General features: G+C 48.7%; 8 protein-coding genes across 9 annotated transcripts; 4 read left to right on the forward strand and 4 right to left on the reverse strand.

Moving 5' to 3' along the window:
• Positions 1 to 61: 61 nt before the first annotated feature.
• On the reverse strand, positions 62 to 5,171 carry LOC108101416. The gene is made up of 2 exons (XM_017205742.1): positions 2,070 to 5,171; positions 62 to 2,014 (listed from the first exon to the last, which is right to left on the reverse strand). The coding sequence occupies exons 1-2, from the start codon at positions 4,971 to 4,973 to the stop codon at positions 776 to 778; spliced, it is 4,143 nt and encodes a 1,380-aa protein (XP_017061231.1). The 5' UTR covers positions 4,974 to 5,171; the 3' UTR covers positions 62 to 775.
• Positions 5,172 to 5,848: 677 nt separating this feature from the next.
• Positions 5,849 to 6,657, forward strand: LOC108101413. 2 transcript variants are annotated; one of them, XM_017205738.2, is made up of 3 exons: positions 5,849 to 5,997; positions 6,057 to 6,342; positions 6,408 to 6,656. In XM_017205738.2, the coding sequence occupies exons 1-3, from the start codon at positions 5,918 to 5,920 to the stop codon at positions 6,516 to 6,518; spliced, it is 477 nt and encodes a 158-aa protein (XP_017061227.1). In that variant the 5' UTR covers positions 5,849 to 5,917; the 3' UTR covers positions 6,519 to 6,656. The 2 variants fall into 2 exon arrangements, with proteins under 2 accessions (XP_017061227.1, XP_017061228.1); XM_017205739.2 differs by having other exon boundaries at positions 5,850 to 5,997; positions 6,068 to 6,342; positions 6,408 to 6,657.
• A 223-nt stretch (positions 6,658 to 6,880) lies between these two features.
• Positions 6,881 to 7,490, forward strand: LOC108101415 (ATPase inhibitor A, mitochondrial). Its single transcript, XM_017205741.2, has 3 exons — positions 6,881 to 7,033; positions 7,101 to 7,239; positions 7,321 to 7,490. The coding sequence occupies exons 1-3, from the start codon at positions 6,984 to 6,986 to the stop codon at positions 7,387 to 7,389; spliced, it is 258 nt and encodes an 85-aa protein (XP_017061230.1). The 5' UTR covers positions 6,881 to 6,983; the 3' UTR covers positions 7,390 to 7,490.
• A 101-nt stretch (positions 7,491 to 7,591) lies between these two features.
• Positions 7,592 to 8,654, forward strand: LOC108101411 (5-formyltetrahydrofolate cyclo-ligase). Its single transcript, XM_017205737.2, has 3 exons — positions 7,592 to 7,917; positions 7,975 to 8,230; positions 8,300 to 8,654. The coding sequence occupies exons 1-3, from the start codon at positions 7,801 to 7,803 to the stop codon at positions 8,530 to 8,532; spliced, it is 606 nt and encodes a 201-aa protein (XP_017061226.1). The 5' UTR covers positions 7,592 to 7,800; the 3' UTR covers positions 8,533 to 8,654.
• On the reverse strand, positions 8,501 to 14,680 carry LOC108101408 (protein virilizer). Its single transcript, XM_017205734.1, has 6 exons — positions 14,519 to 14,680; positions 13,785 to 14,461; positions 10,841 to 13,728; positions 10,084 to 10,780; positions 8,960 to 10,021; positions 8,501 to 8,896 (listed from the first exon to the last, which is right to left on the reverse strand). The coding sequence occupies exons 1-6, from the start codon at positions 14,582 to 14,584 to the stop codon at positions 8,722 to 8,724; spliced, it is 5,565 nt and encodes a 1,854-aa protein (XP_017061223.1). The 5' UTR covers positions 14,585 to 14,680; the 3' UTR covers positions 8,501 to 8,721.
• A 102-nt stretch (positions 14,681 to 14,782) lies between these two features.
• LOC108101414 (ATPase inhibitor A, mitochondrial) lies at positions 14,783 to 20,410 on the forward strand. Its single transcript, XM_043208330.1, has 4 exons — positions 14,783 to 14,838; positions 15,103 to 15,170; positions 15,477 to 15,621; positions 20,098 to 20,410. Exons 2-4 carry the CDS (start codon positions 15,124 to 15,126, stop codon positions 20,224 to 20,226), a joined length of 321 nt encoding a protein of 106 aa, XP_043064265.1. The 5' UTR covers positions 14,783 to 14,838; positions 15,103 to 15,123; the 3' UTR covers positions 20,227 to 20,410.
• LOC108101410 (protein yellow) lies at positions 15,643 to 17,799 on the reverse strand. Its single transcript, XM_017205736.2, has 2 exons — positions 16,773 to 17,799; positions 15,643 to 16,720 (listed from the first exon to the last, which is right to left on the reverse strand). Exons 1-2 carry the CDS (start codon positions 16,966 to 16,968, stop codon positions 15,678 to 15,680), a joined length of 1,239 nt encoding a protein of 412 aa, XP_017061225.1. The 5' UTR covers positions 16,969 to 17,799; the 3' UTR covers positions 15,643 to 15,677.
• LOC108101409 (protein yellow) lies at positions 17,906 to 20,015 on the reverse strand. The gene is made up of 3 exons (XM_017205735.2): positions 18,947 to 20,015; positions 18,139 to 18,888; positions 17,906 to 18,080 (listed from the first exon to the last, which is right to left on the reverse strand). The coding sequence occupies exons 1-3, from the start codon at positions 19,355 to 19,357 to the stop codon at positions 17,946 to 17,948; spliced, it is 1,296 nt and encodes a 431-aa protein (XP_017061224.1). The 5' UTR covers positions 19,358 to 20,015; the 3' UTR covers positions 17,906 to 17,945.
• Positions 20,411 to 20,771: the final 361 nt, after the last annotated feature.

The following is a 20,771-nucleotide window of genomic DNA, read 5'->3' on the forward strand; positions in this document are numbered from 1 at the left end:
ACTCCAGGCCCTCTCGGATGGTCTAATTTTTGAATAAAACTATAATTTTACACATTTAAAGTTACATTTAAAATGTTTCTAAGTTTTATTTGACTAGTTCCATTGCATAAACGTTAATACAAGTTCATTTATGGGTTTCCATTTTTTTCGAGTTTTTCTCTTGTGTTTTTAATGAACTCTTGTCCGTGTTTTGGCCATCGTCCGGCGGTCGAGCTGTCAGTTTGGGATTGGGGAAATTGGTGTTTTAGTCAGAAGGACCCTGGAAGGGGCCCAACTTGAAAAAGGTTTGAGCTTTCTCCGCACCCAAACAGGTTGGACAACTCACCGAGGAACGCGGCCACAGGTCGCGAGCTCTGTAAAGATGCGGTTCTTTATGGTAAGGTATGGTTTTGGTAAGGTAAGGTAAGGTATAATAATGGTTAATTAACTTTAGTTTAAGCATAGTTCACACCAAAAGTCGGAAACATTTACACTTATGTACACATTTAACACACATACATCCAACACTTAATAAACATTTATATATATATAGAATATGTATTTTTAGCAAATTTTGAGAGCATCTCGTCAATCCTCTACGGAGAGTGCCATCTTATTTAACTTTTTCGAGACTCTTTTAGCCATGGTTTCTTGTTAATCTTGTTGCTTGTCCGTTGTGGTTGCTTTCATTAAAATAAAGGTCACAAAAGTTGTGATTACAAATAGTAAATTGGTGTTTTGTTCTTCATCTCCTTCTGTTCGTCGTCAAAATGTTATTTTATGTTTGCCGCTACTTTCAAAATCGCTTCAACGCCAGTGTGCGCTTTAAGTAGAGGCAAATTGCGCGATGGATCAGCTCGTACTGCTCTGAGTTCTGGACCATCCCACCCCGCTGCAGGCGGAGATTGCACACGATGCCCAGCACGTCCACGAAAATGTCCGGCATCTTGGGCAGGCGGTCAAAGGATGGGGGCGTCTCAACCGCCTCCGCTTCCGCTTCGTCCTCCTGGTGATCCAGAATGTGCTTGATGTGCCGGATGGTGTTGCACGTGAAGCTGCTGTCGCTGTCCGTTGGACAATCGCTCTCCTCCGCCGAGCTGCTGGTCAGCGATTTGGTCAGCATTCCCGTCAGCGAGTAGGCCAGCGATTGCCGCAACTGACGCACTGCATTCAGGATGGCCGTGAAGCAACCAGTGCGCCCGATTCCAGCCGAGCAGTGGATCACGGGAAGCGGCTGCACCGCATTGAAGATGTCCTGCTGGTAGATCTCCAGCCGCTGGGCCGCCAAGTGGGCATTTCGGTCACTCCTACTCTCATCGTAGTTGTCAAACTCCGACTCGCATTTGCCCAGATTCAGAACATGCAAGCAGGTGTCCAGCAGCGTGTTGATGTCCCGTGGCGAGTGGTGATCCGGCCAGTCCGGATACCAGTAGTGGTAGCAGTAGATCTTCTGCAGGTGATAGCTAGCACTTTGCGGCACACGGATGCAGTAGAGCAGCACCAGCTTCCTCACCGAGTAGCCATTCCTACGCACAATGCCCACGTTCTTGACCAGGAAGAAGCTTCCCTGGGCAGGCAGAGCCTCCAGCAGATCGCCCTCCAGTGTCACCTTCACCGACTCCACGCCAATGTGCCGGCCACTTAGCTCATAGTCGATCGCCTCGGAGGAAGCCACCACAGTGTCCGGCACAAAGGTGGACGACAAATATGGATCAAAGTATTCCCGGGCAGCTGCACTGAGATGGAACACCTCGCACTTGGCGGCCACCGCAAAGATCTCGTTCAGCTCAACGGGAAAGTAGATGGCGCACTTCTGGCGATTCGTCTCCGTGAAGTTGGTGAGCATGACAATCTTTTGGAAGTACTGCTGAAGGATCTGCGCCCGGTCCATGTGCGGACTGCTGCTGCTCCCGCCATCAACGCAGCGGCGTATGTAGCGCTGTGTGTTTTGGTAGATCATCAGCCAGAACTCGAAGATGGTATTCGGCAACGGTCCTTGCGTGGCCACATAGCACTTGGACACGTAGTCGGGTCCCTAAAAAAGATGTCAACATGGATATTTACTTATTTTTTAGAGAGATTTTTCTCACCTTGATGTAATTGGCATTGATGTAGGGCATGTCCTCGCTGGCGGTCCGCTTCACCTCCTCCTGCAGGTTAATCAACTCGTTTGACTCCGTTTCGAGCAGCACGCGTGAATGCTCGTTGGGCAAAATAGTCTTGTAGCGATTCTTCGTCTGCGAGCCGAAGACCATCGGCTTCTCCTGGTGATTAAGCGGTAGGTCCCAGAACTCCTTGTGCAGGTCCCGGAAGATGCGTTTCTGCTCGCTCTCCTCCATTTCCGGTAGGGTTTGCACGATTCTCTTCACCACAGTTTGGTAGCAGGCAAGCAGTTCGCTGTCCTCCGAACTCGGCGGCACCAGGTCAGTGGGCGTGTCCAGATCCCGTGCATTAGAGCCCAGCACAGGGGGCCGCTCAATCACACTCCTGTTGGTCTGGTAGCTGTGATCGAACACATGGTTCAGTCGGATCAAATCGAACTGATTCAGGGGATTGGAGGCACTCTGCAGCATCTGTATGCTGGCCAGGTAGATCTTGAACTCCTCGCTGGTTGTCTGCGGCGACAGAGGCCGTGTCATGATGTTGCGCACGGTTCCAGCGCAGGTGCAAGTGGCGACAATGCCCGGATCCGCGCCAGCCGTTTCCTCTTGCGGATTGGGCTGCAAGTCCGAGGCGGATCCAAAGCACACCTGGCCGAAGAACTTCTGATTGTTGACCTTGCTGCTGTTTAGGTTCTCGGTGCTGAAGAACTTGCGCTGGTGCGGAGCTTGGTTGGCGGCAGCGCAACTGCAAACGGTAACCTTCGGTTGCCCCATGTCTTGGATTTGGATTTCAGTAGCAGCTCCCACGCCCAAAATGCTGCCCATGTTGAGGGTAAGGCTCTGATTTGAGCCGCGACGCTCTAGCAATCCGCGCTTCGGTGTGGGCACATTGGATCCCGAGCCCGATCCCGAGCCAGTGGAATTGGTGCGCATGTTGAGGCGATTGTACTTCTCCGCGCTCAGCATCGCCTGCTGCTGTTGCAGCTGGTGCATGGAGTTCAAGTCCCCGCACGAGGTGGTTGTGTGCCCCGTCTTCAAGGTGATGCTGTGGTTCGACCCGCGCCTCCTAAACAGCCCCTGCCGACTGCCTTGGCTGCTGGCCAGCAGATGCGCCTGGGGCTGCTGATCCGACCTGATCTGGTTGGCGGCACCCGCATCCAAATTGCAGCTGGACTTGGAGTTGAGTATGGAGCCCAGGCTGTAGTTGGACAGGCTTAGTCCGCTGTTCATCAGGTTGCCGCACGAGCTGTGCAGGTTGAGCGTTAAACTGTGATTGGATCCCCGCCGCTGGAGGAGATTCATCGAAGATGTGGACACGGTGGCCTTGGCCTGCAGCGCCGGCATCGGCAGATCCATGGACTTTTGCTTGAAGGGCGAATCCTTGGGACCGCCAGAGGAAGAGAACTCCACCAGGGTGAGGCATTCGGGCAGCGTCTTCAGATTCGTGCTGGACGAGTGCAGCAGCTGATTGTGCTTGTGGGCGCTCCTCGGCGCTAGAGTGGCGCCCATTCCAAACTTGGAACCGCTGTCTACGCTGCAGGCGGACTTCAGCTCCGAATCGCCCAAACTGGGCGTCAGACTAGCGTCCGAATCCAGGGAGCTTTGGGCCGTGGTACTGCAGTGCGGCGGCGGCACCTGATATGGGTTCTGCTTGCGGTGGTACGTAAGCCAGTCTGTGGTGTTGATTCCGGGCGACTTCCTGCGCGGAGTGCGCCGCTGATTGACCAAACTGAGGTGGCTGTCCAGCCAGGAAAGCGAAGTTGAGTAGACGCCAGAAGTTGGCTGTTGGAGATGGTGGTGATGAATGACACTCGTCGATGGCTTGCTCTGGCCCGACTCCATGCCATCGCAGCTACCGTGAGATTCGGTTATGTTGTGCACCACGATCGACAGCTCCGACTCATTGGCCGCCGAGTCCAGCGAGCGGGCCTTCTCCTTGGTGCTCTTTATAGTCGGAGTCTTGGGCTTTGGCAAGGGCGAGGCCTGGCTCGAGTTCTTAATGGGCACGTCCGTGATACGAATGGTGAGATTGTTTTTATTCTTGCGATTCTTTCGGCCCTCCGACTTCTGTTGCTGCTGCTCCGGCGGCTCAACAACCGCTGGACTTCGTTCCCGGCGAGGAGCCTCCTCTAAGCTGCCCGTATCCATAGGCACCTCCTGCACAACATGATCGATCTCCGGGAAGCGAAAGAAATTGCCATTCTTGTAGCCAGCTGAGTTGATGATGTTTAAAGGCGAACCAGATAAGTTCAGATTATTGATGGAGGACAACAGTTTGGGTGAGTAGCTTAGGCGACTGGCCTCCAGCCCCGGCGTCGTGGAGGATTCATCCTTGAACAGGATTGTGGGTGAATTGTGTTCACTTTTCGACAAATACAAGCTGTTTTCCAGGTCATGATCGTCCGATCTTCCCTTGGGGATAGTGTTTTCTTTGTCGGTGCCGCGCCCTCCGCCCCGCTCCTCTCCAACAGTGGAGCTGGTGATGTGCGGCGAGCAGGATCGTCGGTCGTACAACGAGAGCCTCTTGAACTTGCGGCTTAAAGTGGGTGACTGCGAGTTGGGTGGATGGTGGACATTAGAAGCTGGGTGGGGACTGGCAATGGTGAACTGCCTGGGGGTGTAGGGCTCCTCCGACTCCTGATCCTCCTGTTCCGCGGACGACTCGGGAATGCCCAGGACCCCGCCCTCCCCCGTGGGCGAGGGGAACTCAAAGGACGTCTGCAGGAACTCGAGAGGCGTGAAATAGGGCGTGCTTTTATTGCTCTCCACATCCTCGCCGGACTCCAGTGGCGTAGACGAGGCAGCGGTGGTGGATTCCAGGGGGCGAGAGGGCTGTGGGTAGGGGTACTCAATGGATGCATTCTCCTTGTTGTTGTTTCGTAGCTTGTCCATGATACACACACACAATTGCCAAAGCGAAGCGATTGCGGCGCAGTCGCTCCGCCCGTTTAGTGTCTTAGCCTCACTCGATCGGCATTATCTCGCCCGCACAGTTAGCACTTCCGATTTGGCCACAAATCATGGAAAAGCAGCGTTTTTCTTTTCACAACATTTTCTTTTAGAGCTGGAACTAGGGTTGTCGAAAATATACCTTTGTATCGATATGTTGCGAAAAGTATATGTATTCAATTTCCGATAGGTATATCGATACGTATACATTCTCGATTTGTCGACAGTCCTAGCTGTCTCAATTAACTTGGGACCACGTCGCCATGTTTGAACTCAACGGAAATTTGAAAACAATCACATTTGTGTCCATTAATTAGGGGGACGGAAAAGTTAAATACATATTTTCTTATACATTTTCAAGGGGATTTCTACTTTTTGTGTTTTATGTGTACGTGTTTTTTATGGATACGGGGACTTGTGCCGCTGCCTTAATTAATTATTTTAGTAAAATCAATTAGATATGGGATCTAATTCCTTCTTATTTGCAAGTGCAGCCGCTCTGAAATTAGTCTAAAACTTAAGCTCTCACAATGAACTTAAAAGTTTGCTGCCTAGTTATTTTAACCATATTGGGACTTTCTTCAGCGAGACATTCGAAAGAAACTTGCTTAAAAAGTCATCATTGTGCACGTTGGGACGAAGACAACAAAATCTGCTTATTTTTACCTTGCTAACAAAGTTTTACATTTCAAATAAAAATCCATTATTAATTCCGATAACATTTGTTTGTTTTATTTGATTTTTTTTCTTAATTGTTTAATTAGTATGTAAAGTTTGAAAGTAATTCAAGGAGTAACCTGGGCGAATACTTTCAAAGTCTAGTAGTATCAGTCGTTGGGTTCGACTACATTTGTCTACCCCTTTGTAAGAAATTGACACCGTTTCGTATGAATTCCTTCTATACGTGTGGGAAAATGTTTTGCGCAGGACTAATGCAACGTAGACTGAGCCTGGGTCTATCGCAAATGTGAGTAGCATTCTCTAACACCTTTTGTGCTTATAATTCCCAAGCCGAAATCCACGAAGGCTCGGTTTAGTCCCCAAGAAATCGTATTGTCAGGAAAAGAAGCCGCCAACGGTTTTTTTGTGGGGCGGGGGACTTGGCAAGTTGCAAGGCGGTCTGAAGGAAGAGGAGTATTTTATCTCGCTTACTCAAAGCCTAATGTGTAAGATGCGGGACAAAAAGGAGAACGTGGACTACATGCCCAATTGGGATGAGTTTCAAAAGACCCTGGATCACTCCTCCCTGGGCAGCACATCGTGCATGAACAAACACAAGAATGTGCTCGAGGAGGCCTTTTTCCTAAATGAGGTAATGATTGTTGGAAAAAATCTTGCTTTAGGCATTTTAATGATTGCATTGAACTTGATTTTCAGACCGCAGACGATATAAAGGTATTACACGATCGTGCGCAAGAAGACCCACAAGTCGTAGACAACACTGCTACTGTATTGGATCAAAAATCAGATCCGCAAAACCCAAAATAGTTAATTGTTTTTGTTTAATTTCACTCATTTTATTCAGTTTATTCAGAGGCGCAGCATAATTCCCATATCTAAACGGCAATGCGATTAAAATTGTTAGTTTAAAAGTTAAAAACAAAAAAAAACTGGCTTTTTAATTTCAAGTTGACACAATTTTAATGCGTTTTGGTACAAAACAGCAGGGGCGCAATAAATAAAGGGGACTCTATAATATACAAGTCACTACAGAAATAATTTTGTTTTAATTTGGTTTTTAAGTTAAATAAATAACCAACTAAATTATTTTGTTTGGAAATGATTGCTTCCCCCAAAAGAGCATTTTATTGGTGTCCCCACCAAGTATTTATAGCTACGCTGTTGTCTAATTTTCATTAGTTTGTTTTCACAAGTCGGCGAAATCACTGCGACAAATCACCCCTTATATATAGCTTAACTATACTATATAAACCGTTTCTATAAAAGACAAACATGTTTACACTGCGTCGAATCAGTCAGCGTTTGTATCCAAAGCAAATTCAGTAAGTTTCACAAACTGGAGCAAAGTTGCATAAGATTTCTAGAACTAATTTCAACATTGCATTGCAGACACTTGAAAATGTCACAGGTCGGTGAACTTGGAAGTGGTGCCGGAAAGGGAGGCGGCGGAGGTGGAACCATTCGGGAGGCAGGAGGTTCCTTTGGCAAAATGGAGGCAGCTCGCGAGGAGGAGTTCTTCTACAAGCAGGTGAGTTCCTGAAAATTCGAAATAAATGGCAAATACTATTGACAAATACTTATTGAAAATTCAATATATGTATGTGTGTAGCAAAAGGAGCAACTAAAGAATTTGAAGACCAAGACGGAGTCGAAGGCTCCAGAGGCACCGAAAAAGTAAAGAAGTGTTAGTGTTGAAAAATATTATAATATTTATGATATTAATTGTCACATGATCAATTTTTCTTAACTGTATTTATTAAAAGAGTTACTACAAATATACTTTATGCTTTTTGTGCTAATTTGACTAAAAAAATGGTTGGCTTCTTTAAAATAAAAAACCAGTTAGTAATTCCATCTCTGATCAGCTGATCGGTTTTTGGGCTAGCCACTGGAAATCAAAATTTCTCGGGACAGACTTGTCCCCTGCCATTTGTTTACGAACATGAGAACAAAGAAGAATCACCGATTGATAGCAGTGGGGCAGTGTAACTGATAAGAGCGCATGAGACGAGACCTACAGATGCCCGTTCTGGACAGGCAGATGGAAACAGTTCTCACCGGTTCGCACAAGTGATAAGTACTAGTTAGAATGGCAGCAGCGATCCAAAATACCCTTAAAGTGGCGCTCAGAAAGCGCATGAAGGATGCACTGAAGGGTTTAGACACTGAGGCCATTGCCCGACAATCCCAAGCAGTCACGGCCAAGGTAAACTCGTTGTAGGGCTTAAGGTTATCACATATTAGCCTATTCCTCTCGTACCAGGTGCTGCAAAGCGAGGTTTTCCGTCAGGCGCAGCGGGTGAGCATCTACCTGAGCACAACATCTGAATTGGACACCACGGCGCTGCTCAGGGAAATGTTTCGCCTGGAGAAGATGGTCTTTGTGCCAACCTACGAGGGTACCAAAATGAAGATGGTTAGGCTACGCGGCATGGACGAATACGAGAGCCTTCCACTGACCAAGTGGAACATCAAGCAGCCTGACTTCAAAGAGGCGCGTGAGGACGCCATGACAAATGGTCGGTTATAAAACTTTCTTTGGATCTCTTCCTTCTGATGAACTATTATATAATTTTTTTAACTTTCAGGGCACGGCATCGATTTATTCATTGTTCCCGGGGTGGCTTTCACCCGCTGTGGAGCTCGCATGGGCCATGGAATGGGTTACTATGACAAGTTTTTGAAGCAGCACGCCGAAAAATATCCCCACAAGAAGGTCTCGCTGATGGCACTGGCCCTAAACGAGCAGATCGTCAGCAATGAGGAGCTGCCCATGGAGACACACGATGTCCGTTTGCACAGTGTTATTACAGAAAATTAACTTTAAGCTTATATACAACTTGGTGAAAACATGGTTAACTAATACAAAATCTGCACATGTTATTATGTAATGGAATTTAACTGCTAAATAAAAACGAACTGGTTTTATATTCCAACACCCAATTTCAATCTGAAAATGGTTCTATTGGTAGTGGAATTGGGAACCAGGCTGTTGAGCTGAAATTTCCTCCTATCTCAAGTAGGATGGTCTAGAGCGCAGGCCACGACCACGCGGTCTTCCGCTGTAGTGCGGCGATGAATAGTGGGAATCGCTGCTATTGAAATGTGAATCTGATCCTGAACGATACGCTCCGGAAGACTCTGCCCAGCTGGACGGCGAACCAATGCGCATTAGCTTCTTTTGTCTGTTTAAAAAAAAAAAAAGAAACTTAAATATCGCTTACTAAAAAGCTAATAATGGAACCCACCTAAAGGCAGCAGCTGCCGAAATACGGGAACCTCGATTGCGTCCCACCCTGGAGCCTCGCAGCATGGATGGTATCTTGTTGTAGCCAGTGGGTCCTGTGGGCTGGGCGCCACAGGTTTCCAAGGCCAGGAAGTCGTCAACGTGTAGAGATGGCGGTCTTGAAGTGTTGGGTGGGCGTGACCGGAATAGATCACCTCTGGATGGTGGTGGTCGAGCAAAGCCACGACCCCTCACTGACGAAACGAACATCTTCTTTTCCGGTCGCCCAGTGGCTGGTTCCACTTCCACTCGTCGTGTGCGGAAACAAGGCGCTGTCGGCGTCATTTCGCGATTCGATTGCGGTGATCCGGATAAGTTCATTACCCGCTTGCTATCTCCGGCCACATTCAGATCAGGATTCAGGCAAACATTTGCCAAATCCGTAAGATCACAAGCAATACGCTCGTAGATCGGCTCGTTCATGTCCTCGATCAGTTCGATGGGCAACGGATCAAGCCAGTAGCGAGCCGTAAGCTGAGCATTTTCGGCGGTGGCACAGAATCTCGTGAAGATCGGACGCGCCTCGTACTGAGTGACAATGCCCTCAGCCTGGGGAAGAAAGGGTTCCACGGTCAGAGGTCCACTGGTGCTGCTGGCAGAAGGATTGGCTTCTGTCTCACCCTCAGGGGGCGTTTCAGTACTTGTTCCGGCGATAACTTCCTGCTTGGAGGCCTGCAGCAGAATCAGTTGCTTAAGATCACTCAAGGCCGCCTCGTTGGCCACCGCCTTGTACTTCTCCATGACGGTGAGAATGCGACTCAGCACCGGTGGCTTGGCCAGTTCAATGTCCTGGAACTCCACTAGTTGCGCCAGTTCAGCGGCGCCCAGTTTCAGAGTGCGATGTGGCATGGCTGACATGGTGGGTGGTGGTTCGATTTGGGTTAAAGAACGCAGCAGCAGGATCAGAGACTCGATGTTGGCATTGTACTCCACCGTCTCATTGTGCAGGATAACGCGCTCCATCCACGCCTGAAATTCTGTGATCTTTTGCTTCAGTAATTGAGCCAGATGATAAAAAGTATAACTGTGGAGAAAGATTATGATTTAATTACCGGAATTGGGTAACAAAAATCATCTTATACTTACTCATGTTCTGTAAGAATAACAAGATTTCGCACTGCCAGAATGGAAATACCATGTGTTACCTCCACGCTGGTTAAGTTGCTAAACACGGCATCAATTATACGCGGTATCAATTCCTTGGGAGGAAGAGCTGCAGCGAGATTGAGAGCTGGCGAGGCCGTACTCTTATGCGAAATTAATGAAATTCCAGAGTCCAGGAAACTGTCCAGAATACGATGCACAGCCTCCTGACAATTGGACACCACGTCATTGAATTCGTTGAGTGCCAGTAGCGACTGGAACAGTTCCCAGAATTTGCCCGAAAGTATGGACAACATGGAACTTTTCAAGGGAGCAAATGCGCACAAGCGCGTGGAAAAACGGAGCAGACGTTCCAAATTGGTGGTCGGAATGCAGTTCGACGTCTGATACTCATTGCACAACAGCTCCGTTATAGTCTTGGCGATCAGCAGCGTCATATTGGGTGCCAGATCCGATAGTTGCATGCAGACTCGCTGCAGCAACTCTGAGAGCTGCGGAAAACTGGACGGAGCAAGAGCCTCCACCAACTTAGCAATCTGCCCGCTTTGGGGATGCAGATGGGCGGACCAAAGTTTTCGCTCGGTGATCAGACGTTGCTTGTGCTGCTGCTGCAGTTGGTCACACAGTGGTTGGGGCATGGGCAGTGGAAGAGGTAGCAGCTCCGCCAGAAGTTTGAGACCTGTTTAAGAATTATGTAAAATGTATTAAATTTCTTCAGATTCTTCAAAGATTTCCTTACCCGGTATAAAGTGAGCGGGACCATCGACATTCTTAAGCACCTCCCTGATCATCAGCGTCCAAAGCGACTTGTGCAGCGACTCCTCATCTTGTTCATTCGGCTGAGTATAGGCAAGAAGTGTCTGGACCACCTCCATTTTACACTGCTCCACCTCAGCAACAGCCTGACATCGCGTGGGGTAGTAATACAGCAAATAGTACACCTTTACCAGGTGATCGATGGCAGTGAGGTCCTTGTAGGTGCCATCTCTGCACAGGATGGCGTATGAGAGAAGTTCTCGAAGGATCTGCAAGGTGGGCAACATAATCTGGCAGCAGTGTACTCCTTGGATGGTCATCAAGGCGGGAGCATGTGCACCAGGCTGCTCGAAGTAGGCACACAATCGCTCCATGATCTGGATACAAAGCTGGACACCATCCGCCGAATACAACTGCAGGGCCACAAAGCGATGTTTGAGCTCCTCGGTCACGGGAGTCTCCTTCTGACCTGCCACAGGTTTGCTGATGGAGAGGTAGCGCAAAATCCGGAGAGCCATTATCAAATCACCAGGGAACGTGGTCAAGTAATCCAAAGACCGACCGATCACCTCCACTAGCGGCATAATGTCGTCATAGACGAATACATTTATAGCTTCGAGGGGTTTCATGTAGACGTACATCTCCTGCAGAACCGCCGAAACCGATGGCTCGAAAGTCTCGTGGTTTTTGGCCAGCTCCAATATCACACCTCCATGTTCGATAAGGTAGTCCAGTTGCTCGCAGTACCGGACACAAGCATCCACCATATCCACTGCGTAACTAAGCACCGGACTCTTGTATTTAGTACCTGGAGAGCTTAGTTGGCGCTGCGTTTGCAGTCGCTGCTCCTTCTTGATCAGATCCATGAAGATCTTTAGGTTGTTATTCAAGCCCAGCACCTCCACGGTATGTTGGCGTCCAGCAGGGTCGCATGTTTGCGAGTAAATGGCATGCATATGAGTGGCCAACTTGACGGCATCGTACTCCGGAGCTGCGGCTGCGTAGACAATAGCGTCCAGATGGTAACGTGTCTGCACCTTGTACGACATTTCGATGCCCAATCTGGCAAGGCGTGGCAGCACTGGACGAAGGATCGGCCTGGGTCGCATTTGAGCAGCAGGAGCTGCGGTAGGAGCAGGAGTCGAGACAGGAGCAGGCTTTACCTCGCCATCTGCTGCGGGCACAACTGGCTTCTCTCCACCGGCTTCCACTATGGCGCTTGTGACTTCCAAAGGTTTTTCCTCTGGCTCTGACTTCTCCGGCTTCTCCTCCACTTCCTCGGGATTCCCAGGCACTTCATCCAAACCCAGCAAAATGGCAACAATCGTTTGGGTAACTGGGAAGGCATCGTCCACAAAGTAATCAATGCCGACGTGGGAGCGGAGCAGGGTGTGCATCAAATCCAACATGCAGAGATAGGTGGTGGCGGGCAATTCCTTGCAGTTTCCCAACATCAACAGCAAAGATTCTGCCAAAGCGTTCTGGCTCAGAAAAGATTGCAGGGCATTCGCAAAGGCGCGTTGCGCAGTGGGATCGGTAACCACCTCAAACTTCTTGGAGACGGGGAGAAAGCGGCGCGGCTGCATGTAGCTCAACTGGCTGGAGAACAGTGCTTCCATCAGCATCTCAAAAGCAAACTCTATTTGCCGGGATAGTATCACAGTGTCCTCCATTTGCTCCCTATCACCGGGTATAAGATTCCTGTCCACGAAGAGTTGTCTACACCAAATGTGTACACTCTCCAGGCCTTCCCACAAATGTAGCTTTTTAATGATCGCCTGAAGTGCGTACTTTGTCCTTGTCAGCTTGGCAGTCTTGATTGCCTCCACAATCATTTGGTAGCCATTGTTCTGCGCGCCCATAAAGTGATCGATGCCCATTCTGGTGTCCAGCAGAGCGTATACGGCTTTCAGGAGCTGCAACTTAATGGAGAGCGCCATGTAAGGTTCGTGGTACAGCCGGAAAACGGCCTCGAACATATCGAATTTGTGTTCTCTCAACAAATGCTGGAAGAGATCCTCGCTGCTGCCCAGCAGCTCTGCCATTCGAGCGCCCAGCTTTATGTGCCGGATCTTGAAAGCGGGCTGGGGCTGCATGCAAGCCGCCTGAAAGCTCAGAGCAATCTGCAGCACATTTGCCGCCTGGCGCAGATGAACTTCATCGTTTCCAAAGAACTGCTGCAGGACAAAGTTTCTTCTTTTAAAGTGCTGGGCCAAGTAGCCCAGTTGATTGTTCAGTTGCTCTCCTAAGTACACAAATTGCTCCCTTTCGTCCACACTGGCGCCATGCTCCTCGCTAAAGGCAGCCACGTTCTCGCACCGGGTTTGCATGACCAGCTTCTTGAAGAGCAACTTCAGAGTTTCCAGCTCCTTGCTAAAATGGGCAGCCATATCTCCCTCGTAGACCAGTAGAGGCTTTTGCCAGGGCTCGAAGGCATCAATGGCTGGAGGTGCAGCAGCAGCCGCAGCCTCCAATTCACGCTCATATTCTGCTATGGCAGCCGCATCCACTGCATCGTCCTCCTCATCGTCCCCGATGATCTCGTCGTCGCTGAGGATGGGCTCGAACTGCTCCTGCGGCGTGCAGGATCGATCTTCGTCGTCCCGATCACGATCACCTCGATGCAGCGACTCCGAGGAGTGTCTGTAGTGCGAGGATTGCATCTTGTAGTGGGACCGCGAATCGTCATCTTCGTAGTCCATCGTATCTGGAGAACGCGGTCGAGTGGGCGAGTCAATCGATGCAGGTGGGGTCCTGGGCCACTTGTGCTCGTCCACATCGGATCGAGATCTCTCCGAGCGCTTGCGACGCGAGCGATGGCTAGAGTATTCCGGCGAACGTGACCAATCCCTAGAGCCTTTGTCGCGGGAGCTGAATGGAAAAGTTTTTGGTGAATTGATTTCGGTTTAAGGTCCTTAGCCACTTACCATCTGATGTACTCTCTTTCGTTACTCTCAGAGTGCGTGTGCGACCTCCTGGGCGGTGGTGGCGAGTGATCCGTGGAGTGCGTGGAGCGCCGCAGGCGGCGCATCTCGCGCTGCTCCTGCTCCTCAGAGTGCTGACGGTAATGGTCCCGTGGCGGTCCGTACTCCATGTCTTCTGGATCGTAGTCGCTGACGTTGCCCTTGTGGGCGGTCAGCATTTCGGCCTGCATCGGTTCCTGCCATTCATCCTTAAGCGCTTCTTCCTGAAGGAGCACCTCGCCACTTAGGTTGCTTATTTCCGGGCCAACAGGCTCACAGGGTAGCGTTGGACTGGCAATGGGCTCTGTCACTGAGTTGGTAAAAATTCCATAGATGGCAAGGGTGATGGTGCTGTACCAGCCGCGTAGCACTAATCCGTCCGTGACGATCTTTTCCTGTGAACAGTCCAGGTGGATGCAGTCGTTCTGGTTGTACCGAAGTAGACCAAGATTCTCGAATGCCGACGCAGCCGGCATTCCCAAGTCGTTGACAAAGAACTCGAGGTCGAATTGAGAGGGATTAGTGGCCCCCAGGCGAACTCCGCCCGGAAAATCCGCCTGCACTCGTGCGCCAAGCGGGATGATTCGCACCTGTGTGATAAACACCGGCTTGGGAAACTGCACCAAGTCCAAGTTAATGTCCTACGAAAAAAAGTGTGGGTCAATGGGGACTCCCTGTGGAGACGTCTGCGGTCTTACCGTCACTTCCTCGTGCGAGAAGGTGTCGAAAAACAGCAACTCGGACCCGTCGTCTACCTCGACCATTTTGGAGTCAAACACTTAGGTTTTTTTACAGAATCCAAGAGTTTTAATATGTTTTTCCAAATTGTTGGCGTCGGCTGCAGTGTTACCAGGTTGGGAGTAGAGCCGAACAAATATATCGACGGTCTAATCGATAGTATTAATGGTCGAAAAAATATTCGATTTATCGATGCTATCGTGAGCTTTACCGCGAAGGTAATATTCGAGGATATACCTGTGGTCACTCTTCAGAAAACTTTTGTCGCTTAAAAAAAAAGGTAAGTAAAGTTCAGCCGGCCGCATTATTTCGGCATTAAGCCGTATATATACAACAGATTTTCTTTTGCAATGTAGGGTATATTTTATGCAAACAATAAACAAAGAATCGGCTATAAATATCTTTGCCTTATTGCGTCTTGGGGTATTTGAAAAGTTGAATGCACTCGGCTTTTCAGATCTGAGAACGCTTTACATTAAACTCCGGTTCTATTTTGGATTTAAATGTTAACCTAATTACTTTTATGTTCAATGATTTCTTGCAGTTTACCTAGAAAACAAGCAGAATGTTCGTTGTACGTCGTACGTCTCGCCTTTACCCTGCTGGAGTCCAGTAAGTTATGCTTGTGTATTTAACCTACCTTTATATGTACATATATAGCCTGAATATCTAACCTGTTAATTGGTTTAAAAATTAACGGAGTTCCTAATAACCATATTCCATGTACAAAGTGTTATGTATGCCTTGGACTTACATTTCCTCAACGCGCGATAAGATAAACAATTTCGATCCCATCCAAATCGCTTTCACTTTGCGCGCATGTGTGTGTGAGTTCTATGCTGACTTCACTGTTGCGTAACATCGCCGGCATTAAAACCGAAAGAAGATTCTACATGTTTACCATTCTCCACTCCACAGGCTGGCCAAGATGAGCGGCAGCCAGGTCGGCGACCTTGGCAGTGGCGCCGGACGGGGCGGTGGCGGTGGTGGCTCCATTCGGGAGGCTGGAGGTGCCTTCGGCAAATTGGAGGCTGCCCGTGAGGAGGAGTACTTCTACAAGAAGGTGAGTTATTGTAAACACCAGTTCCATTTCATTATCAGCTTTATTGAGCACTAGATTTAAATGCACGGCTTTCCGCTAAGCAACTCCTGAACGCCGCACTTTTGTATGCGAAAGTTGATCTCCTTGAAATCCAATCCCGAGCCAAAGGCTTTCTGCAGCCGATTAGACAGGACCCAGAGCTCCTCCTTGCCCTCGTGATTCCGCACAATCTTTAGACCGCTGGAAAACTGCAAGCGCTGCTCATCCTCCACTAACATCACCAGATTCTGGTGGCTGTACGCAGAGCGGATGTTCCAGGCCAGAATGCTAGCCGGCTGAACCAAACCGCAGATCAGAAAACCCGATTCACTCATGGCCGTTCCCACGCACTGGCTTCCTCGCTTTCCCAGCACCTGGAACTGATCCAGGGCGGCACTTACATCGTTCAGCCGCCAGTTGCTGCCATTGTTGACCACATCCAGTGGGATGGCGATCTGCCACTCGCTGGACAAGGAATGGAAGTACATCATTCGCCGACCACCCAACCCGTGCGGCGTAAGAGTGGTGGATACAGTGCCATCCCACAGCTGGAAGCTCTCACCGGCTATGGTAAAGGTGCCGAAATCTGGATGGGGATACGTGAACTTGTTCTCAATGCGCCACGACTGCTGGGCTGCCACGTCGTACACCACAATGCCATGCCCAATTGAGTCGGCCATGTACACGAAGCCCACGTCGCAATTGTGGGGGTCCAGCTCCACGGTGGGCGTGACAAATCGACTTACGCCCTCTTTGTACAGCCGCTTGGGCATCTTGTACTGGTGCACAACTTTACCGCTCTCCAAGTCAATGGCGTACAACTGCGGCGGGCAGTGCTGAATGAAGTCGATTTCACCGCTGTCCAGAATCCACATGCGTCCGCATTCATCTATCTGAGTGCGGTAAACCGAGGTCAAGCCATTGCAATCAGCTCCGTGAGATTTGTGCCACTCGTAGCTGGGATAAGCCTGCAGAAGGGTTCCGTTCGGACGCATTTCGTTTGTGACGTAGGCCAAAGAGTATGGAACACCCTTGGCGAAACGCGGTATCGTAACAAATATGGAGGGCGTGGCATCGCCATCTAAAAGAAACCATGTTAAGCTAGCTTTTGTTAAGACGAAAGGAACTCTCACGCTTGTAATACACATCCACGTCAATGGGTATCACATTGCCGGGATCGTAAAGGCCCTCCTTCAGAGCTCGTTCCCTTTCCTGTGGCGACGGGAACTCCAGCTCTAGATTGTATGCAGCAAAAATACTCTCCAAGGCCTGGACGGAAGCTGCAAGCCACCAGAAACAGCAGGCTCCAAAAACAATCCAACGCTGCATGCTGTAATCCTTTCACTTTCGCGCCAACTGCTCCACTTAAAGTCCAAACGGATACTGCGCATGCGCGACGGGCAGCTGGCCCATGTCTTTCTAATCCGGTCAGCCATTTAGCAAGCTAAGCTGGTCGGCGTTTGTAACTGGTTTAATTGCACACACAAAACTCTGTGCACTGAAATTCTGGTTAAGCCGTGGCAGCTCATTGGTGTCCACCACGGGAAACAAGTTGTTGGTGTTGGCTAATTATGCACGCCACCCATTTCGTCCGATTGAATGGTTCATTGTCCCATTAAGTGCTATCAATTATCCAATAAATACAGTTTAGTTTGCAATCCAGTTTAAAGCGTTGGATGGTAACAAATCGATAAACAACGAAACGGTTAAGGTTAAGTCAATGGCAAAAAATCAGGTCTAATCACAAGCCCCTGGGGCTTATAAAACCCTAAGGGAATATTTTGGGGACAGATTGTTGCCTGAGACTAAGATTTGTCCAATCATTTGCTGATAACCGTGACCCCGAACTTTGTCACGTATTTTATGCCGCATGAAATTCAAAAATCAAAATGAAAAGCTCATACAGTAAAGCTTGAAATGATGAATGTTGGAATCAAAACTAAATTTTCAAATGCTTCTGATTTCAGGCAGTTTAACTCATTCAAAGTTTTCCAACTAAACGTTATTTTGCTTATATTGAAACCGTATCTGCATTGTTAAAAAAAAAACCTCATTCTTTAAAACTTTACGATCATCAACAAATTAAATTTTACCTTTTCGCAGAAACGGAAGAAAAAATATTTACAAATTCGTGTAAATCCCTAAGTCCAAACGAAATCTTCATTTGCATTATTTACTTTCTTAGATAAGGTGATAATAACTTTACCCCTCTACCCACTCAGTGGTATTCCCAGATCCGCCACTTTTTCAAAACAATTCACAGAAATAATGTTGTTTACATACATTAATTTAGTTTGTTTAAAAAATCACTTAGTAAAGACCAAACGGTTGGATAGATCATCGTCGTTTGAAAAGAAGACGCCTCCCTGAACATCATCCAACTTGCGTCGCAGAATGCGGAAGTTCACTTCGTCGGACTTCAAAGTGCCTGCAGAGATTTTCTGAAAGAGCAAAACACTCAGTAAATAGAAACCAATATTCTCAATCAATCAATCCCACCTGGAAGCGATTGGAGAGCAGCCAGAGTTCCTCCTGACCATCGGGTGTCCGCACGACCTTCATGCCGCTGACAAACTGCAGCTCATCCGACTTGGCCGGCAAATTGCCGAAGCTCCGCGAGTTGTACGGCGTGTTCACGTTCCACACGAACAGCTTGATGGGATTGAAGGTGACGCAGTAGACGTTGTTCCTGCCATCGATGGCGGATGCGGCGCACTCGCTTCTCCGTCTGCCCAACAACCTAAACTCCTCCGGCAAGGCCTCCGGTCCACTGGCCCAGTTCTCCTGCCGATTTAGCGCACTCAACGGCACGGCATACTCACTGGCACTGGCCAACGGATGGAAGTACAGATTGCGTTTGTCATTGTTCAGGGCAAACATGCCGTCCATCAGATAGAAGCTCTCGCCGGCAATGGTGTGCTGGCCGTAATCCGGATCGGGGTACATGTAGCGGTTCTCCGCTCGCCAGGAAGTCTGCGTCTGGTGGTTGTAGACCACCAAGCCGTGATAGCTCACATCGGCCACGTAGATCATGGTGCGACTGCAAGAGCCTCTGGGCGGAGGATCCTGCACCAGAACGTTTGGCGTAATGAAGAGGGATCCGCTCGGGATGTACGTATCGTTCGGAAAGCGGTAGCGATGCAGAAGGCGATCGGTGCTCAGATCAAATTGCAGCAACTGTGGCGGGCAGTGCTGAGTGGTGCCAATTATGCCCGAATCGATCACCCACATCTGGTTGCACTCGGTGATCTGGAGGAGCATAAACCTTAGTAAGAGCACGTTCAATCCTTGGTGACTAAAAACTTACAGCAACTCTGAAGGCGGAGGTGATCTTGTCGCAGTTCTCCCCGTTGCCATTGTGCCAGGAGTAGTTGGGATACGGCTGCAGCAGAGGACCATTCCTGGCCTGCGTCTCGGAAACAGTGGCCAGTGTATATGGTATTCCCGTGACGAACCGCGGAATGGTGGTGAACACCCTGATCTTGCCATTGGCCAAGTACTGAGCCTGCACATCGATGGGGGTGCCGTTCTCCGGCACCAGATTGCCGGCCGACTGGGCGTTCTCCCGATCCTGCGCCGTGGGAAAGCCGAACTCCAGTTGACCCCACTGCGTCAGTGTCTCCACGGTGCGAACGGGTCGAGATCCTCCGGGGCCAAGGCCATAGCCTTGAGCCACTGTCAACGAGAAGGCGATCAACAATATCCGCAGGCGATCCATCCCGCAGCAAAGTCAGATGGGAAATGTTCTGGGCGAACTACAAGCAGCTGCTTATCAACTTGGTTGGTTTCTGGTGCCTGATAAGTGGAAGAGAGACGCTGGCGGAGATTGAAGAGAGTGGAGCTCGGCTTTGGCTTTGAATAGTTGTTGACTGCCAATTAGGCGTGTTAGCTCTATTGATATTTGGCCAGATGCGGCCTGAAATGCGCAATAATTTAATACGGTGACCCCAATTTGACCAACACTTTCTTCGTCGTTTCACATCGGAAGCCAACTATCAACTGAAAACTGGATTTTCTGGGCGGCGGAAGATGAGCAGGCAGAACGGCGAGCAATGCTGGTATATAGAAGCTGATTCAGGTTCATTGGCAGGTGGTTTTCCCCCGGTCTTTTTATTTTTTGCGCTTACTTATAGTGCTATGCTACCCGTTTTTTTTTTTTTGGTCACCCTGGTGATATTTACATTTTTGTGGGCCCATACGAACGAGTTCGTGCTAAAATTTTTAACCAAATATTGGACCTTGACAAAGATGGAACTGTTTACGCTCTGGAACGGCGGCTTAGGCCCAAAGCCTCTTATATGACTGGCAGCTAATAATGGCACTTTATTATTGATGAGACGCTTCAAGTGGGGGCGGGCATATCTAACCAGTAATTAGTTTTTAATGGCTTGCTTTCTTTAATTGTTTTTTTTTTTTTTGCACCGAATAATCGTGAATGTTTAATTTACTTCGTTGCAGCAAAGGGAGCAGCTGGATCGCCTGAAGAACGACCAGATCCACCAGGCTGAGTTCCACCACCAGCAGATCAAGGAGCACGAGGAGGCCATCCAGCGCCACAAGGAGTTCCTCAACAACCTGAACAAGTGAGCGGCCGGCCACTGGGAGAATGTGACAACGCTGATGTGTTAACTCGAGACATTTACTTAAATGCATTTCACTCTCTTTTGTATTTCCCCAAGTGCACACCTTATGCCACCAATAACTCAAAAATGTTAAATGTATTTGAATACCACAACAATAAAATAACCATATTTTAAAGGCTTTAAATGAACATAAATCCGACAGTAATATATGGTAGCTGGGAACTACTTTATTGGCACGTGCTATAACAGGTCAATAAAAGTAATACACCTGTTGATGCTTAGCATATGATTTATTTTAAGAGGTTCTTAAGTCATTATAGTTTTAATTTTATTCTTATGTATGTTTTATGTGGCTGATTGCAAAAGTTCTTGGGGCCATAGTGGTTTGTTGGGTTATTGACCTCAAACTCAACTCATCTAAAATCAAAAAGGGAACATAAGAGGAACCACTTATCTTTTTAATTATTTAAAACTATTATTTAAAGCCGCATCTTATTTAAACAATATTAGGGTGTTAAAAATGGCGGGTCTTTCCGAATATTCATTCTT

Source organism: Drosophila ficusphila, unplaced genomic scaffold (assembly GCF_018152265.1).
Source record: "Drosophila ficusphila isolate 14025-0441.05 unplaced genomic scaffold, ASM1815226v1 contig_414, whole genome shotgun sequence".
Taxonomy (NCBI): domain Eukaryota; kingdom Metazoa; phylum Arthropoda; class Insecta; order Diptera; family Drosophilidae; genus Drosophila; species Drosophila ficusphila.

What these genes read in the sequence shown, in the direction of transcription:
- LOC108101416 (XM_017205742.1), bottom strand. Translation starts at nt 4,973, where the DNA reads ATGGACAAGCTACGAAACAACAACAAGGAGAATGCATCCATTGAGTAC. An exon ending in TCAATGCCAATTACATCAAG is followed by an intron (nt 2,015 to 2,069) that starts GTGAGAAAAATC and finishes CATCTTTTTTAG; the next exon opens with GGACCCGACTACGTGTCCAA.
- LOC108101413 (XM_017205738.2), top strand. Translation starts at nt 5,918, where the DNA reads ATGAATTCCTTCTATACGTGTGGGAAAATGTTTTGCGCAGGACTAATG. An exon ending in AGCCTGGGTCTATCGCAAAT is followed by an intron (nt 5,998 to 6,056) that starts GTGAGTAGCATT and finishes AAATCCACGAAG; the next exon opens with GCTCGGTTTAGTCCCCAAGA. An exon ending in AGGCCTTTTTCCTAAATGAG is followed by an intron (nt 6,343 to 6,407) that starts GTAATGATTGTT and finishes CTTGATTTTCAG; the next exon opens with ACCGCAGACGATATAAAGGT.
- LOC108101415 (XM_017205741.2), top strand. Translation starts at nt 6,984, where the DNA reads ATGTTTACACTGCGTCGAATCAGTCAGCGTTTGTATCCAAAGCAAATT. An exon ending in TTGTATCCAAAGCAAATTCA is followed by an intron (nt 7,034 to 7,100) that starts GTAAGTTTCACA and finishes ATTGCATTGCAG; the next exon opens with ACACTTGAAAATGTCACAGG. An exon ending in AGGAGTTCTTCTACAAGCAG is followed by an intron (nt 7,240 to 7,320) that starts GTGAGTTCCTGA and finishes GTATGTGTGTAG; the next exon opens with CAAAAGGAGCAACTAAAGAA.
- LOC108101411 (XM_017205737.2), top strand. Translation starts at nt 7,801, where the DNA reads ATGGCAGCAGCGATCCAAAATACCCTTAAAGTGGCGCTCAGAAAGCGC. An exon ending in CCCAAGCAGTCACGGCCAAG is followed by an intron (nt 7,918 to 7,974) that starts GTAAACTCGTTG and finishes CTCTCGTACCAG; the next exon opens with GTGCTGCAAAGCGAGGTTTT. An exon ending in TGAGGACGCCATGACAAATG is followed by an intron (nt 8,231 to 8,299) that starts GTCGGTTATAAA and finishes TTTAACTTTCAG; the next exon opens with GGCACGGCATCGATTTATTC.
- LOC108101408 (XM_017205734.1), bottom strand. Translation starts at nt 14,584, where the DNA reads ATGGTCGAGGTAGACGACGGGTCCGAGTTGCTGTTTTTCGACACCTTC. An exon ending in GAAAGAGAGTACATCAGATG is followed by an intron (nt 13,729 to 13,784) that starts GTAAGTGGCTAA and finishes TTTTCCATTCAG; the next exon opens with CTCCCGCGACAAAGGCTCTA. An exon ending in TCGGCAGCTGCTGCCTTTAG is followed by an intron (nt 8,897 to 8,959) that starts GTGGGTTCCATT and finishes TTTTTTAAACAG; the next exon opens with ACAAAAGAAGCTAATGCGCA.
- LOC108101414 (XM_043208330.1), top strand. Translation starts at nt 15,124, where the DNA reads ATGTTCGTTGTACGTCGTACGTCTCGCCTTTACCCTGCTGGAGTCCA. An exon ending in CTTTACCCTGCTGGAGTCCA is followed by an intron (nt 15,171 to 15,476) that starts GTAAGTTATGCT and finishes TCCACTCCACAG; the next exon opens with GCTGGCCAAGATGAGCGGCA. An exon ending in AGGAGTACTTCTACAAGAAG is followed by an intron (nt 15,622 to 20,097) that starts GTGAGTTATTGT and finishes ACTTCGTTGCAG; the next exon opens with CAAAGGGAGCAGCTGGATCG.
- LOC108101410 (XM_017205736.2), bottom strand. Translation starts at nt 16,968, where the DNA reads ATGCAGCGTTGGATTGTTTTTGGAGCCTGCTGTTTCTGGTGGCTTGCA. An exon ending in CGTGGATGTGTATTACAAGC is followed by an intron (nt 16,721 to 16,772) that starts GTGAGAGTTCCT and finishes GGTTTCTTTTAG; the next exon opens with ATGGCGATGCCACGCCCTCC.
- LOC108101409 (XM_017205735.2), bottom strand. Translation starts at nt 19,357, where the DNA reads ATGGATCGCCTGCGGATATTGTTGATCGCCTTCTCGTTGACAGTGGCT. An exon ending in CCTCCGCCTTCAGAGTTGCT is followed by an intron (nt 18,889 to 18,946) that starts GTAAGTTTTTAG and finishes ATGCTCCTCCAG; the next exon opens with ATCACCGAGTGCAACCAGAT. An exon ending in TGCTCTCCAATCGCTTCCAG is followed by an intron (nt 18,081 to 18,138) that starts GTGGGATTGATT and finishes TTGCTCTTTCAG; the next exon opens with AAAATCTCTGCAGGCACTTT.